The sequence below is a fragment of the Thamnophis elegans genome, chromosome 1 (assembly GCF_009769535.1).
Source record: "Thamnophis elegans isolate rThaEle1 chromosome 1, rThaEle1.pri, whole genome shotgun sequence".
NCBI classification, from domain to species: domain Eukaryota; kingdom Metazoa; phylum Chordata; class Lepidosauria; order Squamata; family Colubridae; genus Thamnophis; species Thamnophis elegans.
This window is the reverse complement of record NC_045541.1, coordinates 27710857-27728747: the sequence shown is the minus strand read 5'-3', so window position 1 is coordinate 27728747 and position 17891 is coordinate 27710857. Positions and strand designations below refer to the sequence as shown.

The window sequence follows — 17891 nt, the reverse complement described above, 5'->3', positions numbered from 1 at the left end:
ACAGGTTATGCTCACAAAGTCACATCTGTATAAGTTGTTAAAGCATCATAAAGCATCAGAGAGGCTGGGAACTGGGCTTGTAGCTGTTGTGAGGAACTGTTAGCAGAGAGCACACACTAGAGCAAAGGTGTCAAACTCGTGGTATCATGGCGGTGTCACGTGACATATTGGGACTGTTTTCCCCTTCTCTAAACTGGGCATGGGCATGGACAGCACGTGACGCATCTGATCCATGGGCCAGGAGTTTGACAGCCCTGCACTAAAGGAAGTAAAGCAAGAATAAACTTACTTTCACACATGTCTATTGCTATAACTGTATGATGAGAATTGTCCACAACATTGATTGAAAGTGAAAAAATACTGCTACAATAGCAGCTTGTTACATCTGGCAATATAGAAATGCTTCTTTGTCTTCTGGAAGCTCTTTACCTGAAAGAGTGAAATGCTCTAATCTGAGGATGATGGAGTTGTGACAAAGAACATCCTAGGCCTGTTTTCTTGCATATTTTATTCAAGAAAAAGATCCAGCAAAATATTTCCTAGAACAGTAATATAATTTTTTATGAAACTTGAATTGTTTTCTTCCGAATGCTGACAGCCATTCAACAAAAGAATGATACAACAAGTGAACAAAATGCAAAGCTACTTGCACTCTTACTTAGTCAGCATATATCTTTGTTTTTGGGCCACCTGTCCAATCATTTTGTATTTATGGCGTTTAGCATCGGAAAATGGGGGTGTTTTTTTTTTAGTAAATTATGCTCAGATGTTCTCAAAGCTGCATAGGAATCATGCAGATTTAGGGAAGCATTCATCACAAGTAATGCTATGACCATTAAATATTGAGAATATCAGAGTTCAGCCAGCTAGGAAATCAAATAGACACACAATGAAGATTCCCAATTGCATTGTATGTATTGCTTTAAATATTTGGATTAGAATCATCCTTCTGCAGAAATATCATGTTCCATCAAAAAGGCTTGTCATATACTTTAATCTGAATATTTAGATTTTATACATCATTCTAGCAGACTATCAAAATATTAAGGAATTTTAATTCCTGCTGATGAACAAAAAGAATTGATCTCTTTTAAATGTACTATTGAGAAGTAAAGTTGTGCTAGTGAACTGAAGCTATGCTACAGCAAAGAAAGAGGAGTATCAGAGTAAGTTACATTTCATATGTAACTTACTCTGATACTTATTGTAAGGTCTAAATAAATTTTTCAGGAATTGTAATCTTGGATCTTTGGCATGATGTGTTGGGTTTGCCCTTGTTTCTTAATTCCTTTTGATCAATCTTAAATTCTGATTCTTAATCCTATTGTTTACAGAAAGCTGTTGAGGAGCTGGCAGATAAGAATGCTTTGCTTCTTTTCCCAGAAAAATAAATATATAATTATAAAATTAATTGGTTGCTCAAGATGAACGCATTCAAACATACTTCTTAGCTGTAATTACACAGAGGTAGCCTTAAAGTGTTAAGTAGACTTCAAGGGGAAATAATGTCTCATCTTTTGCAGATCTCTGCTGTGCCCCAATCTTACATTAGAATCACAGATTTTCAATAAAGACATTGGGAGGAGCAGGGATTACGCTCATCTCTAAATTTCAGGATTTCCTGGTGTGGTTCTTTTAAGTAGATGTTGTCACAGGGGGACCGCAATGGCTTGAAGAAATGTTATGAGATAAATCTTGAGTTAAGTCTTGGTGGTCCATGCCCATGGTCTGTGGCCACAAAAGGTATTAAAAGGGGTCCATTGTGAAGAAAAGAGAACCCCTGAAGTAGAGAATTTCTCCATATTTCTAATAAATGAAATGGCCTTGGGCTAAGAGACTTCACATACAGTTCTCCAGAGACAATTCCAGCCAGAGATTTTAAAGTGTCTCTTCCTTGTTTCACTCTCCCTGACTCATGCAGCATCTCTCAGTATTTTCACTTCTGCAGTAAATAAGCAAAAAAAAAGGGGAGGGAAGGGGGACATAGCTCCAAATATTTCTTTGTGGCCCTAGTATATTTCTTCTTTCATAAGAAATAATAATAATAATTTTAAATCATGCTTATCATTATGGTTGATCACACAGTCAGCCAGATATTTAGACTGGGTTTGGCATTTTGGTCCATGTATCGAGTCTTTTCTAAGGATCTGGGATAGGCAGCTGTTGTTGTTTAATACAAGTACAGTAACATTGGAGGATGTAAGTTGTTCCCAGTAAAGCTGCCCTTTGCAATTGACTGATGGTGATTTTGTCAATGCCAGTGGTGCCTCAAGTGACTCCAGGTGTTTTGGAATTGCACCCAAGGCACCTATTACTATTGGTACTATTTTAGATTCTTTTGCCAGACCCATTCAACTCCTATTTGCAGATCTTTGTATTTTGTGGGGGGTTTCCGGTTCTTCTTTCAATTTACATATCTTGATACTTTGTGATCTTCTCCAATTCTTTGTCTTCTATTCTGCTATCCTCTGGTATCCCATTATCAGTTATCCACATTTTCTTATATTCAAACCATAGTTAAATCTGGTGTGTTATGAGCCAAGACTTTATAAGTTTGTACTTGGAAATCCCACAATTACTGACACATGATAATTTCACAGTTTTCAAAAAATCATTTTGGTAATTGTATCATTGTTTATGATCAATTTAGGCAATCTTCTTGCACAAACTGAGTGTACAGTCGACTATCTCTTCTGCTTTGCTGCAAAATCTACTTTGATCACTGATGATTTTTTTTTAATCTTTGACCTAGATTGCATAAGTTCAAATAACTTGTTCTTGTGTAGCCAAAATCAAGCCTTCAGTTTCTTTTCTTTTTTCTTTTAGGTTCCAATTGTGGCCCATGCCAGATTTTATCTTTATCCACTTTCCCTGATATCATTTTTAGAGATTGATCGTGTAATGCTTTTCCTTGCCAGCATTCTGTTCCTGTTTTTATTACTTTACTCTGATATTCATATTTTGCTTTGTGTACATTCAATAAGTTCCAATTTTTAACCTCCTTGTTCATGACTGTCTTTTGCATAATCAGCAAATGCATGCTTTTCTTCTTTCAAGTCAGTTTGCTGGACTTGAAGTTAATATCTGTCTCTATATCTATCCATCAGTATCATTATGGGGACATCTGCATAGTGAATTTTCTTGGTTTTTTGGTCCAAACTCTCCAGTTCAGTTATGTCCATTTAATAATAGCATCACTGGCCAGGTATTGATGATTTTGATACTATTGCTACCACTTCATTTTGTTTGTAGCACTTTTCTCACTCTTTGGTTATGTTCTTTATTAATCACATTTTTATCATATCCATCCTTAATATTATCCTAACTGTAAAATGCACAGATATTATTATCTGTTTAGTACAAGTCACACCTGACAGTTCCTTTAACTGATGTTCCCTCTAAGCTGCACAGCTGTGCGGCCGCGCACGTGACAAAAAATGCCGCACAGCAGTTTCCAACTGCCGTGCAGTGTTTTTTAGCGTGATGTACTGGACTTTGGTCTTTAGACTCGGAGGCTTCTGTCAGGAAGGTGGGCCTTTGGCAGCCAGCAAAGAGCAAAGGCAGGCCAAGTCCGGCTTAGCTCAGAGGTTTGTACGCGGTTTCACCCCGGAAAAAGAGAGATAATGCCGTAGTACACTGGAGTCAACGTGTGTACATGTGGTACATATGTGTTGGGACGCAGCTTCTTGGCAAGAGTGAGCAGTAGCTCACAGGGAAAAGGATTTCTCAAGGGAGGGAGTAGTGGATTATTTTAACAGGACTGATCGAGAGAAGCAAGGTAATTTTTCTTCGTATCAAAGGCTGCAATTTCTTCAGATGTGAAGCAAAGCCGAGCAATCTTACATTTCGCTGGGTATTACGTTTAAACCTTGCTATTTTCCCAAAAAATATATGAAATATATATATGAAAGACTGTGTAGTAAAAAGAGGAAGAGAGAAATTTTCAATATTTCTAATTTGGCTCTTAAAGCCAGCCAAAAAATGCAAACCTAAGATGCTATTTCTAACTATCATTTGTTGTGGTAGGACTAAAAAAGTGATTTGTATCAAATTCTTCTGCTAAATCTGTGGCTTAACAAGAATTAAATACAGATTGCTCCATTCAGAATGTTCTCTTCAGTACACCATGGTAGGTTTTATGTAAGCTTTAAAACACACGCACTGGGGTGCAGCTTATTGTAATGTAATTCTCAGCAAAGTGTACCATAGCCATGATGTGTGAGAATCATGGAACATATAATTACAATACAATACATTGCAATACAATAATACAATAGCAGAGTTGGAAGGGACCTTGGTCATCCAACCCCCTGCCTAGGCAGGAAACCATATACCATTCCAGACAAATGGCTATCCAACATCTTCTTAAAGACTTCCAGTGTTGGGGCATTCACAACTTCTGGAGGCAAGCTGTTCCATTGATTAATTGTTCTGACTGTCAGGAAATTTCTCCTCAGTTCTAAGTTGCTTCTCTCCTTGATTAGTTTCTACCCATTGCTTCTTGTTCTACCCTCAGGTGCCTTGGAGAATAGTTTGACTCACTCTTCTTTGTGGCAACCCCTGAGATATTGGAACACTGCTATCATGTCACCCCTAGTCCTTCTTTTCATTAAACTAGACATCCCCAGTTCCTGCAACCATTCTTCATATGTTTTAGTCTCCAGTCCCCTAATCATCTTTGTTGCTCTTCTCTGCACTCTTTCTAGAGTCTCCACATCTTAGATAAGAGTCTCCACATAATTAGATAAGAAAGTTTGTATATGTAATTTTGAAATTGCTGTAAGTCACCGTTTTATCTGTTTTTAGTTTTACATCCTGTTCTATAGAAATGCATTCAGTAGTTAATTTCTTCTGGTGCTAATTGTTACCTCTGCAGGTTCTAATAAATGGGATTGCTTAAAATTAACTTGCAAGTATTTAGTTAAAAAGTAAGATTATCAAGTCTTATAACTTTTTCTGGTTTAAGGATAAGTAAATATTAAACAAAAAGGCTTTATTTTTAAAGCAACTTCTAAAAACTATGTAATAGGAAGACTTATGTAAGAATATTTATATCAGAGATTTTACACATGTATAATGATGTCCATGGGGCACCCCCAACCTAAACCTTATGAGGGTGCCAAATCTCACAGTTCAGTGTTCAGATGTTCTGAAGCAACATAAAAAATGGCTTTCTGCCTGGATGACTCCCAGAGTGAGCCAATAGACAGAAAAGGGAAGCAGTATGCTCCCTCCCATATTTGGGCATACCAGGAGTTGTGACACAATACATACATACATACATACATACATACATACATACATCAGTGGTGGGATTCAAATAATTTAACAACTGGTTCTCTGCCCTAATGACCAGCAGGGTAGGTGGGGCTCAGTGGTCATGTGACTGGGTGGGTGTGGCCAACTCACCATCACTCATATTGATGGGCGTTTCACCTTAACTGTTACAATGTAATAAGGATTAACCGGAGAGGCAGTTTCTGTAAGCAGGGCAATAAAGATTAGGCTAGAAACAACACCAGGATGTTTCCTTCCTGCCTTCCTTACAGGATTAACCCTGTAAAGTGGAAAAAAACAAAAGGAGATTTCTTCCAACAATCGGTTCTCTGAACTACTTAGAAAGTTACCAACCGGTTCTCCCGAATAGGTGCGAACTGGAAGCAAAAGCACTAGTGGCTTCATAGATATATATACATGTTCATGGGTAAATATACAGCCAGCCAATATATAAATGTTGTATACATGCAACTCAATAAATAATAGGTTTGTTTCTTTATATACCAACTGCTAATCTACATCAATTGGTAATTTATTCATAACTTGCTAATATCACTGCAGATTATTGGATAATAAGGGGGAAGTATAAAGCATATAAAGTAATTCATAGTATGGAAAATGGGGATAGAGGGAAGTTTTGATCCTTTTCCATAGAGAGTCATCCATTGAACTTGAATACAAGTAGTCCTCAAGTTACAACAGTTCACTTAATGACTGAAGTTACATCAGCACTGAAAAAAGTGACTTACAGCTGTTCTTCACACTTATGATTATTGCAGCATCCCCATGGCCACATGATCAAAATTTGGATGTTTGGCAACTTATGATGGTTGCAGTGTCCTGGGGTCATGTAGTCACCTTTTGCAACCTTCTGCCAAGCAAAGTCAGTGGGAAAGTCAGATTGACTTAACAACCAGGTTACTGATTTAACTAAACTGTAGCAAGAAAGATTGTAAAATGGGGCAAAACTCACTTAACAAATGTCTCACTTAGCAATAGAAACTTTGGGCTTAATTATGGCCGTAGATTGAGGACTACCTGTATAGGGAGATTTCTTTACTTAATGGATATTTACATGGTAGAATTTGCTGCCATTAGATTGGGAATTGGTACTGTTTCCAGACTTTCAGTGAATAACAGTGTACACTACCGTAAACACTATGCAAGTATATTAATATTGCAGACTTGCGGTATTATAAGTGTTACTGACATTATATAACACTTTTAATTAAGTGGGTACCTTGAATAAACATAACTTTGAGTGTCAAATGGCACTGATTTCGTTGTTGTCTTGGGTGACATCTGTGAAAAAAATTCAAGTGCTCAGGCATGAAAATGTGCCGCTCAAACACTATACTTTTCCGCACATACTGAAAAAAAATTAGAGGGAACATTGACCTTCACACCTTGTGCCATTTTTGCTGCCAGTCTCTAGACTTGCTCAAACTTATGTCTTTTTTTAAGTGAGGTCTCTAGAACTAGACACAGTATTTAGATGTTTTGGGTGTTTGATTACAATTGTACATATAACTGCTGAGAGAAAGATTGGAAAGCACTTACATAATTTTTTCATGTTTTCTGTTTCATTTCATTTCTGTTCTGTTGTTTTCATTTTTTTCTATCTCTCTTTTCCCTTTCTTTCTCTTTTCTCTTTCTTTTTTTCCCTTTCCCATTTACTTTATTATACTTTTTTCTTGAATGTAGTTCTTATTACATACGTAAAAATCTGTTCATGAAAACTAAAGAAAGGACAAAGATGGACTTTGAAACCGTTAGACTTCAAAACTGATATTGAACAAAGAGTTTTTGATTTGCATTCACCAAATAGAAGTGAATGAATTAATTGCTTTAATATTATGCCTGCCTTGATTTGAAAAGATTATTACTGTTGCAAAGATTATTTGGAAGCAAATGTCTTAACATCAGTGATATAAACAATAACAATGCCTCGAATGCCAAGCAGATTTCTCTGTTTTTGCCTCTAAGATGGTGTCACAGCTAAAATGTAAGGTGATTGTAATAATGACACACACATCATTAGGTTGAATTAGTGTGCTCAAGATTGTATGGTGCAACCCAGATTTTATTTGTATTAAATTAGACAAAATAAAATTTCTTGCTTCTTCCAGTTCATCTAAATGCTAGCTGATTAACATTCCCCCTTTCTCCTTTTGTCTAATATGAAGTAGGTTTTCCCATAGTGATCTTTTTCCCCTCTACCCCAAGTACTATAGAGCAGTGGTCCCCAACCTTTTTATCGCCGCGGACCAGTCAGCCTTTGATAATTTTACCGTGGCCCGCTGAGCGCACGCAGGGGTGGGGGGGCGTTGTTCGCGATGACACATTGATTGTTTATATATCACGTGCGTACCAGCGCGGGGCTCTCTTCCCTGGAGCCTTTGCGCACGGCCCAGGAGCTTTTGCGCATGGCCCAGGAGCCTTTGCGCTGCAGCGATCATGTCCCCCGGCCGCTGCAGCGATCATGTCCCCCGGCCGCTGCAGCGATCATGGCCCCCGGCCGCTGCAGCGATCATGGCCCCCGGCCGCTGCGCGGCCCGGTGCCAGGTACTCCATGGCCCGGCACCGGTCCGCGGACCGGGGGTTGGGGACCACTGCTATAGAGAGTTAGTCAATATTGGCCTATTCCCCAGGCCCACTGAATTAATGCTTCAAAATCAGCTAGGGAGCTTCTTGTGGATAGCACCAAGATGACTCATGGTTTCTCTTAAAACTAGGTCAGTTGATGTTCTTGTGAATGTGTTTGTGAATGGAAAAAAAGAAACAGTCTATGGTTTCTCTTACCCTCTACTGCTTTGCTTACATGGAACCTTGACTCCAGGAATTATTTTGTCTTAGAGGAAATGTTAGTTTTTCAATCGCCATTCCCCTCGAGAACAACAACCAAGAGGAGCAAGTGGTCAATTTTAAGTTTCTGGGTGTTATCATAAAAGAGGACCTGACCTGGGCACTCACATTGCAGTACTGCTCAAAAGGGCCCAGCAGCAGAGATTATACTACTTGAGACTTCTCAGGAAACAACAACTGAATGAAAAGCTGCTGGTGACCTTCTACAGCTGCACCATAAAGTGTATTTTAACTTACTGCACCTGTGTATGGTTTGCAAATTGCACAGTGGCAGATAGGATAGAGCTCCAGGTGGTTAACGTCATTGCCCAGAGGATCATTGGTTGCTCCCTCCCTTTTTTGGAAGAGCTTTATAGTTTTATAAACTAAACAGATGCAAAAACCAGTGAGATATACATATGAGTATATGAGGTGTGTTGCCCCTGGTTACTTGCTTTGGGGCATATTCCCTTTGCCATTTTTGTGGCCTTTGACCATGGTGATTTATCAAAACTGGAAGCTAAAGGCCAAGGCTTCTAACAAACACTGTGCTGCTGCCCTAGGATAGGCTGTTTTAGGCCACTTTATTAACAGAAAACACACACTTAGGTTGACCTAATTTAAATGCATTTTAATGGTTATTAAACAGTGCTTTATTGGCGAATGAAATCTTGCATTCTGCATTTATTTGGTATCCAAACAAATTTGATCTCTCTTGTTTATTGATACATGCTTCTAATAATCAGTGTGTTGTTCGAAACAACGCATGGGCACTTTGGAATACACTATTGTGGACATTTCTACATTGTTCTGTATCTTGAACTCTCAAGTTCTCTTACCACAAGGTTGTTAAGATTATCTATTTTATATTATTTGCAGGTGGAGATTTACATTTTATCTTTACATATTCACCTATGGATCCCGGATCTTAAAAAAGGTAAGATGCTTTCTCTTTGGGGCTAAATATTTTCTGCTGCACATAGGCAAAGCTTAACCCTCATATAGAAGTATTTTCAAATTTTAAAAAAAAGATTATACTTTTACTTATGTTTGGGGGCTTTTCGATTAATTCAGTGGCAATAGGGCTGCATCTCTGAATACAGTCAGAGGTATCAATTTGCATTATTCCAGATGCTTTCTGACTAAGTCCTGTTGCCAGAACACAAATATGCATTTTAATTCAGACATCATATTGAAGAACAATTAAAAGGAAGACACTGAACACATTTATGGAGTATGAGCAATAAACTGATTAGAAGTTTTAAAGTTCTAAACATTTTAATTTTTACATCTGTTTAAACCAAACACAGGCCTCATTTTGGTATTGAGCCTATTTCAATTGCTATGACAGTTAGTCTTTGACTAGAAAGGGACTGGGAGCTACAACAACTGATTCTCTGGAATCTTTCAGTAGATGTTTATATAATTATTATATATTTCTAGGAGAGAAATTGAGATTACTATCCCATTCCTGACACCTGTACAGTTATAAATGGGACACTTCTGTAGCACAACATTTTGGGTTCTTTATGTTTCTATTGTATCAGACCAATGCAATATCTAATAAAACAAGATTAGGAATCAACAATCCCACCACACAATTCTCATGCAGATCCAGGTACCTATCCCTCTAACAAAATGCAAATATAAATATAATTTGGGAAAAATCTAGTGAGATTGCCAGTTTCTGAATAAGGATATCCAACATTATTGTCCCCTTTAATGCTTCAGCACACTCCTTGATGCATCTTTGTTACAGTGCAAAGCACAAGTTAATTGTGTGACAGTAATTGTCTCTACTCAGCTGCAATGAGATAGAAAAGATGATTCTTTAATCTGAAGACTAAAGCAGGCAAGATGGGAAACAAGGAACCTCGGAGCAGACAAGACTGTTTTGTAAGAACAGCGCAGGTACCTACAACAGTCGTGTCTGAGAAATGGGCTCATACAGTCTGATGTGGGAAAGGAAAGAAATCCTGCTTCTTTTTCTGTAAAGAATAGAAGCTAGAAAACAGATTTAAAAAATAGTAGAAGCTAAAAGTCTGTAGAGATTCTCAGTCAGGAGGCAACTGGACTTTCTTGTTGTTTTTTTTGAAGACATTTCGCTTCTCATCCAAGAATCTTCTTCAGCTCTGACAGGATAGATAATCCTTCCATTCCCCACTATCTTGTCAGAGCTGAAGAAGCTTCTTGGATGAGAAGCGAAATGTCTTCAAAAGAAACAAGAAAGTCCAGTTGCCTCCTGAAAAAAAAATCACTCTTGGGAGTAGAAGCTTAAATTCTATAGAAGCTGTTCATCATTATTACTAAGGCTATCTCATCTCTGCAGTAACTTTAAATTTATCATTGCGTGAGAACTGGAGCCTTCAAATAAGATTAATTGCAGTGGCTCTGGTGTAAATTGACTTGTAATTATTTGTTTTTCTGGAAGCTTCCAAGTACCTGAAGATAGTTCAGTACCTGAACTCTAGTTAATTATACAGTGAATTATGTACAACTTGGGAATGTTATGATTTTATTATGTTGGCGCTATGCTCGTTTTGCCACTAAATTACCAGTTTGTGAAAAATGTAGTTTTCATCTTTCAAGAGTTTAAGTGGAGAATATTCTTATGTGTCTGTACCTATGTATGCCTTAAAATCTCTGGGAGGGCTTGTAAAGGAGCCTGTCCACAGGTCCGTAGAATACATTACTGCTTTCTATGGAAGCCCCCCCTAAAATTTGTACTGTTCATGGAAAAGGTTCCAGATTGAAAACCTTATCTGAGACTTTGGAAAACTATTCCTATACTGGACTCTATGGGCAAATAATCTGACCTGAAGGAATTATCTCCTTATGAACATTGCAGATTCAATGTCATGACTACTTTTCTTTGGCATCTTCTCCTAGCTGTTTGAGTGGGTAGTAGAATCTGTTTCTGACAGGCAGTACTCCAAGATCAGTGAAGGGAGCGGGAATACAGAACAGTGAAAGATTTTTCTCCTATATATTTTCCCAACTGCCAGTCGTCATAAGGCCCAAATTCAGTCAATTGTTACACATCTTCCTTTTTTTAAAAAATCCCTGCCCTAAATGGCCAATCTTTTCAAAAATATCAAAATATTCTGAGTAATGAATGGAACACCTTTTTTTCATTCCAGAAAATCTGTAGTGAAATCTGTCTTTGCATTTACCATTATGTTTTTTGGGGAAGAGGAAACTGTAAAAATATTTCCATGGCATATGGCTACTTGAAAACCTTCCTTGAAAACATGCAATTGAGTAATTTATTCAAAGTGATTGTCCAAAATCATCCATATCCATAGGGTACTGTATGGTATATGGATAGTACATACAGAGCAGATTATAGTAGTATATCTAGTGCAAATACAATAGTGCATAGTGCAGATATAGAAGGAAGGGTGAGAAAGAAATAATCCTGCCCCGCTTTTGTTTATTAGAAGATCAGAGAGAGAGATATTTGGACAGGCTTTCAAGATTGATATCAACCTTTCAAGGCTGGCCGTATCAAGAAACAGAGGAACAAGGATTCCAGGAATATTACTTTATTTTGGTAGGGCATGACCAAATTGTGAAGTCCTATCAGTTTCTCTCTATCTCATATTAAACAAAATCACAAGATTATTTTGAGTTCCTTCTTCCTTTTATCTCAAGACTGTGCCTTATTTGGTCCAACTCTACTCACAGTATCTTTTTCATATTTTCCCAAGATTAAATTTCTCATTAATTCATTCATCCATCATATGGCATTTCATGCACGGATTACCAAGATTAGTAAAATCTTGCCTGGATTTTCCATTGATTAGTAAAACACAATATAAATATTAAAAAGATCTATCTTCAAATATCAATGTCTAGGCCATCTAACCTCTACATTCTTTTAGAAGTAGTCAGAAAGCGATTATTATCAATACCCACGAAACAATTTGTTCAGAGTAACATGAGAATTTCTTGCCTGCAACTGTATACACTATTAGCCTGGGTCAATTTAGGAAGCAAATTGTACTCTAAGAGTACAAAGTACAAGGAAGGTGCTTTTTCAGGAGGCAACTGGACTTTCTTGTTCTTTGTTTTGAAGATGTTTCGCTTCTCATCCAAGAAGTTTCTTCAGCTTTGACCAGAAAGTCCAATTACCTCCTGAAAAAGCACCTTTGGGACAACCATGACCTGGATGACTGAGAATCTCCATAGACTAAAGTAGAAGAAAAATTTTGGACCATAAAGAAGACTTAGCACTGAAGAATTGATGTTTTCAAGCTGTGGTATTGGAGAAGACTCTTGAGAGTCCCTTGGACTGCAAGGAGATCAAATCAGTCAATCCTAAAGAAAATCAACCCTGACTTCTTCAGAAGGACAGATACTGAAACTGAAACTCAAATATTTTGTTCAGCAAATAAGAAGAGAAGACCTGTTAGAAAAGGCCCTGATGTTGGGGAAGATAGAAGGCAAAAGGAGAAGGGCACAGTAGAGGATGAAATGGTTAGATAATGCCATTGACATGATGATCATGGGTTGGATGAACTGGTTGGTTGAGATAGTGGAAGAAGGTGGTGGTGGGGTGACATATTGTGGTCCATGGAATTGCGGATGCGGAGGGTCGTGCCTGACTGGACTGAAGAATAAAAAAATTATATTCTAAAGGTCTCACGAGGAAAAAAAACATTCTTGACAAGAAGATATAATCCTAGATGATTGATTGAAAGCTTCGTCTTTCATCTTAATAGGTCATCTTAATTTAAACAGGTATTCTTAGTCCTTAGGTGCTCGAGGTGGCGGATTAAGCTTTTGAGAGGCACACGCGTTTAGAGCAAAAGAGAGTACGTGCATTCAAACGGACTCCCTCGCAGAGCTTCCCTAGAAAAATATAGGCTTAAATCTTTCCTTCAAAGAGATACATCTACACCGATCTACCCACACCATCTTTTCCATTTGCTCTCCTGTGACTCTCCCATTGCTCTATCATCCGGCTCCAACTTCTCCACCTTGCTTTTTCTGCTACCACAATTTTCTTCTTGCTATGCCTGCTGTTACTGCCTCTCGTTGCTGCCCTTCATTTTGCTTTTGCCACTTGCCAGCTACATACATACTCCTTTAAAAAGGAGGGTTTGTTACCTCTATTTTTCTGGCTATTTATTTGTTGATCTGAATTACTGGCTATTCATTCTCTGTCATCCCATACAACAATATTGTCCTTCTTCCATTATAAAGTTTCAGAGGCTCTCAGTTGGCACAGTAAGATGAAAAAAAGTACATCACCTTTAACGTCTCTTTTGTAAATTTAATATAAGAAAGTTATCCATGCCACTCTCTTGGTTTGTTGTTTGTATACTTCTTTTAATTTTTAAGATAGATGGTTTCTATTTAAAAAATAATAATCCCAAATTTAAATTTTTATAAATAACTCAGGATGGTGAACATACCTAATATTCCTTCCTATTTCTGTTTTTCCCCACAAAAATCCCATGAGTACTTTGAGCTGAGAGGGACTGGCACAAAGTCATCCTGCTGGTTTTCATACCTTAGAGGGTTTCTAAGCTGATACTCTAACCATTAGAACAGTGTCTCTACTTTCTATGTCCAGTGTATCATTTTTCCTCATATCATGCTTGTAGCATATGATTCTTAGATCCACTTTCAAATCAGTCTCAATCATGGCAGATAAAACTTGTTCCTCTTCCATAACATCATTTAAATACAGTCTATCTATAGAGACAACACTCTTAAATTAAATTAACTTCTCTCTGTATGTTAAAATATTTTGTTCAATTCTGTACTAGTAAATCAAATGTAATTGTTCTTTTCTTTTCATTGTAATCTTTAATTACTTCTGCTTAATCTCTAGTACCCAACCTTCAAAGTCTCATCCTGTCATGTTTTTAAAGAGAATTCAAAACAAAAGAATTTTCCCATGGGAAGGATCCTTACAATTAATGCCACCATTTTATTTCAAATTCATCTGGACCCTAGTCCATTTGTAACTTCTCAAATCAAAGCTTTAAGGACACTTTTACAGGTTTTTTTTTGAAAAAGGGGGAAAAACTCTTTAAACTTGTATTTAAAGCTTTTTTTGCTAAGGGTTGAATGAAACTCACCCAGTGCTATAAAACCTGTTAATCCAAAGATTCCTTGTAGCTGAAAAAGAGTTAACAAGCAATTTCCAAAAGGGATTGGAAAAGGAGATATGCAAACTCAGTGTTTTACTGAAAGGTTTCCAACATGCTTGGAGCAAGGATAGTTCTCCCTCGTCTCCCAAACTGTCTTGCAATCTCCTCTGGAGAACTTGTGAGTTGAATTCAATTATTTATTTGTCAGTGCACAACATATGTACAATGAGATTGGTTGAGCTCTCTCAGTGCACACACACACACCCAACACAATACAACTCACAGTGAAGACAAAAAATGAGTGAGCTCTCAAGATCTTTCCTTTTTTAGAGAGGAATTATAAAGAGCCAGTCTACTTGTCAGATCTTCCTTCCACCAAGGTCATAAGATTCCCATTTCTCCCTGGAAGTCAAGAATGTGTCCCATAACCTTAAGCAAGAGTCTTCCTTTCCTTGTCCCCAAAAGCAAGTATTGAATGAAAAGCAAACAATCTTGGTTTTATCTGCTTACTTACTTGTATCGTTCTTGGAACAACACCTCCCCCCCAACCTGGCTCTTCTTCTCCCAAATCATATTAAATTTGCTCTCAATACCAAATAACCATCCACCCCTAAACTAAAGGATTTAGAAAGAATTGGACATGCTGATAAAAATGGATTAGCAGCAAAAATATAAGAGTAATATGGAATTAGTGGTTTTTGTAGACTCCTCAGTAGCTGCAGTCTCTTTTCTCATGAAGAAAGTTTAGAAGTTTCCAAAAGACACAGATAAATTTCAGAGGAAATGGGCATTGTGTTTGGGAAATAGGAGGCTAAAAACGAGCAAAAAGAAGCAAAACTGTGGCTCCAAATATTTCTTAGTGGCCCCAGTACATTTCTCAAGGATAAACCCTTTAAAAAGAAATTATAATAACAGTTTAAAAACAGACTTATCATTATGGTTGATCACACAATCAGCCGGATGTTTAGATAGGATTTGGCATTTTGTTCCACCTATTGAGCCCTTCTCAAAGATCTTGAAGTGGCAGATGTGTTTAATAATATTACAGGTGGTGTTGCAAGATGTAAGTGATTCCAAATAAACTTGCCTTTTGCAATGTTTGGTTAATGGTGATTTTATCATTGCTGATGATACTCAAGTAGTCCTCCAGATGTTTTAGAATTGCACCCAAAACATCTTATTACTATTGGTATTATTTTGGTTCTTTTGCCATAGTCATTCTATTTTCAGATCTTTGTATTTTGTGATTTTCTCCAGTTCTCCCCCCCCCCCCCACACACATCTTGATACTTTGGGATCTCTTCCAATTCTTTTTCTTTTATTCTACTATCCCCTGGTATTGTCACATCAATTATCCACCCTTTCTTTTCAGCCACAGTTAAATCTGGTGTTTTATTAGCCAAGACTTCATTAGTTTGTTTTTGATAATCCCACAATGTTACACATTCTTCATTATTGGAACATAATTTTATATCATTTTGGTAATTGTTTTATGTCATTCTTTATCATCACTGTATGTAATCTTTCAAGTGCATAATCTACTATCTCTCAGCGTCCCTGCATAATCTATTTTGATCATTTGAAGATTTCCTTAACTGTGGACTTGATTGAATTAGTTCAAATAACTTGCTCTTGTTGATAGCCTGGCCCGAGGGTCTCTATGAAAAGGCCTCAAGAACCATTTTACATTCCTTTTTTATAGTTAACACAACAAAGACAAATGAAAGAGGAAAGTTGATTGGACAAGATAAAAGTAACCCTTCCTTGCTTTTCTTATCTGGAAATAGTCTCCAGACATGGTTCTGTAAATTATCTTTTCAGTTTAGGAATGTTAAAAGCTACCTAGTTAATCCATACAACCAGAGGAGAAAAGCTTTTTTTTTACATTCTAGTCTGTAATAAGCCTGAACATGGAAAATAAATCAAATTAAAATACAAAGGAACTATGTTAACTAACAAATTACAAAGTCCATGTCATGTGCCCCTCATGTGCAGCTAAAACCAAGACTTCAGTTTCTTTCCAGTTATCACCAATTGCCAGGTTTTATCTTTATCCACTTTCCCTATATCTTTTGCAGAAACTGATTGTGTAATGCTTTTCCTTTCCAACATTTTATTCCTATTTTTATTATTTTATTCTGATATTCATATTTTGTTCGTGTACATTCAATAAGATCCAGTTTTTAACTTGCATCAATGCTTGTTCTTGGTTGTCTTTTACATAATCAGAAAATGCCAGTTTTTCTTATTCAACAGTTTGTTTGACTTGAAGTTAATCTCTGCCTCTGTTTTTAATCTATTAATATCACTACGGAGATTTAATGCATGGGGAATAATGACTATACTTGATTCTGGTACAAACTCTCCAGTTCACCTTATGTTCATTTAATAATTCCAACAGTATATATTATCACAGGTGTGGCCCAGGTATTGGTGTTTTTAATGGTGTTTTCACCATTTAATTTTGTGATTAGCACTTTTCTCACCCTTTGGAAGTGTTCTTTACTAATCAAAATTTAAATTTGTCCATGGTCAATATTATCTCACTGTAAAATGCCCAAATATTATTATCTGTTCAGTACAATGTTCAGAAGTCACAGATGCCAGCTTCTTTAGCTGGTGTTGGCCTGCATACACACACTGAGTTCTTCCCAAGAACCACGGATGTTGTAATAGTATATGTGTGGATCCAAGTGGTGTGGTGTTTTATTGAACTGAACACTCTTGCTGAAAACTATTTTTGGCCTGGTTCTCTTTCCTTTTCCATAGATCCGTGATGACGAACCTATGGCAGGTGTGCCACAGGTGGCACATGGAGCCATATCTGCTGACATGCAAACAGTCAGCTCCAGCGGGCATAAATGCTCCGGCCAGTTGATTTTTGGCCTTCCGGAGGGCTGGGGGAAGTCATTTTTGCCCTTCGAAAGCCTCCGGAGCCTGGGAGGGTGAAAAACAGGCCCAACGGACCAACCAGAAGTTCCTTTGTGGGGGTGCTCTTTGGATTATGAGTGCCACAACGCGCATGGGCTACTGTGCACGCAGCTTTGCATTTTTGGCACCCAACCATAAAAAGGTTAGGCATCACTGCCATAGATAATGGCAGTAGTTCATACAGGTCAATTATTTGGTGCTTTTTTAACCAAAATCTACTGAGGGAGAAGTAAATTTGGATGTTTTATTTTTAAATATTTCATGTCATCCCTTCTTAAAATATATTTCAAGTTTTTCTCTGCTGTCCCTTTGAGAGAGGATAGAAGTTATTCAGTTGAAATGGTGGCTGACTTCTAAATTGCTGCCTGGTTTGACACATCATTTTGCATGAGTTCCTATGTTTGATTTTGAAGAACCTTCCAATGAAGACTCTTAAGGTTCTGCTGTTTCACAGATTTTTTTTACCCCCCCACCCCCAGCTTTGTCTACTATGGGGCCTCCATTTGAATAGCTTCCCGTGAGTGGCCAACACCATATAGACAGACTTTTTAAAAATCTTCTCAGATTTTATTACAAAAATGTTACAAATGTACTTATTAGTAGGCTTATACCATATCTGTACTAATATCCATCTATGCCTCTGTTTTATTCCCACGCTATCTGTTGCTTGAACTTGAACCAAAGTCTCCAGCCACCTGCAGGTCGGCTTCTGCCAGCTGCATTTCCAAACTGCCG

General features: G+C 37.5%; 1 protein-coding gene across 3 annotated transcripts in view; it reads left to right on the top strand.

Annotated features, from left to right (window-relative positions):
* CERS6 (ceramide synthase 6) overlaps positions 1-17891 on the top strand; it is a 96506-nt gene that overhangs the window by 44619 nt on the left and 33996 nt on the right. For all 3 annotated transcript variants that reach the window (XM_032231522.1, XM_032231537.1, XM_032231529.1), the window contains exon 4: positions 9001-9058. In XM_032231522.1, coding sequence (XP_032087413.1) covers positions 9001-9058 — 58 coding nt within the window. The remainder of the gene's footprint in view (positions 1-9000; positions 9059-17891) is intronic.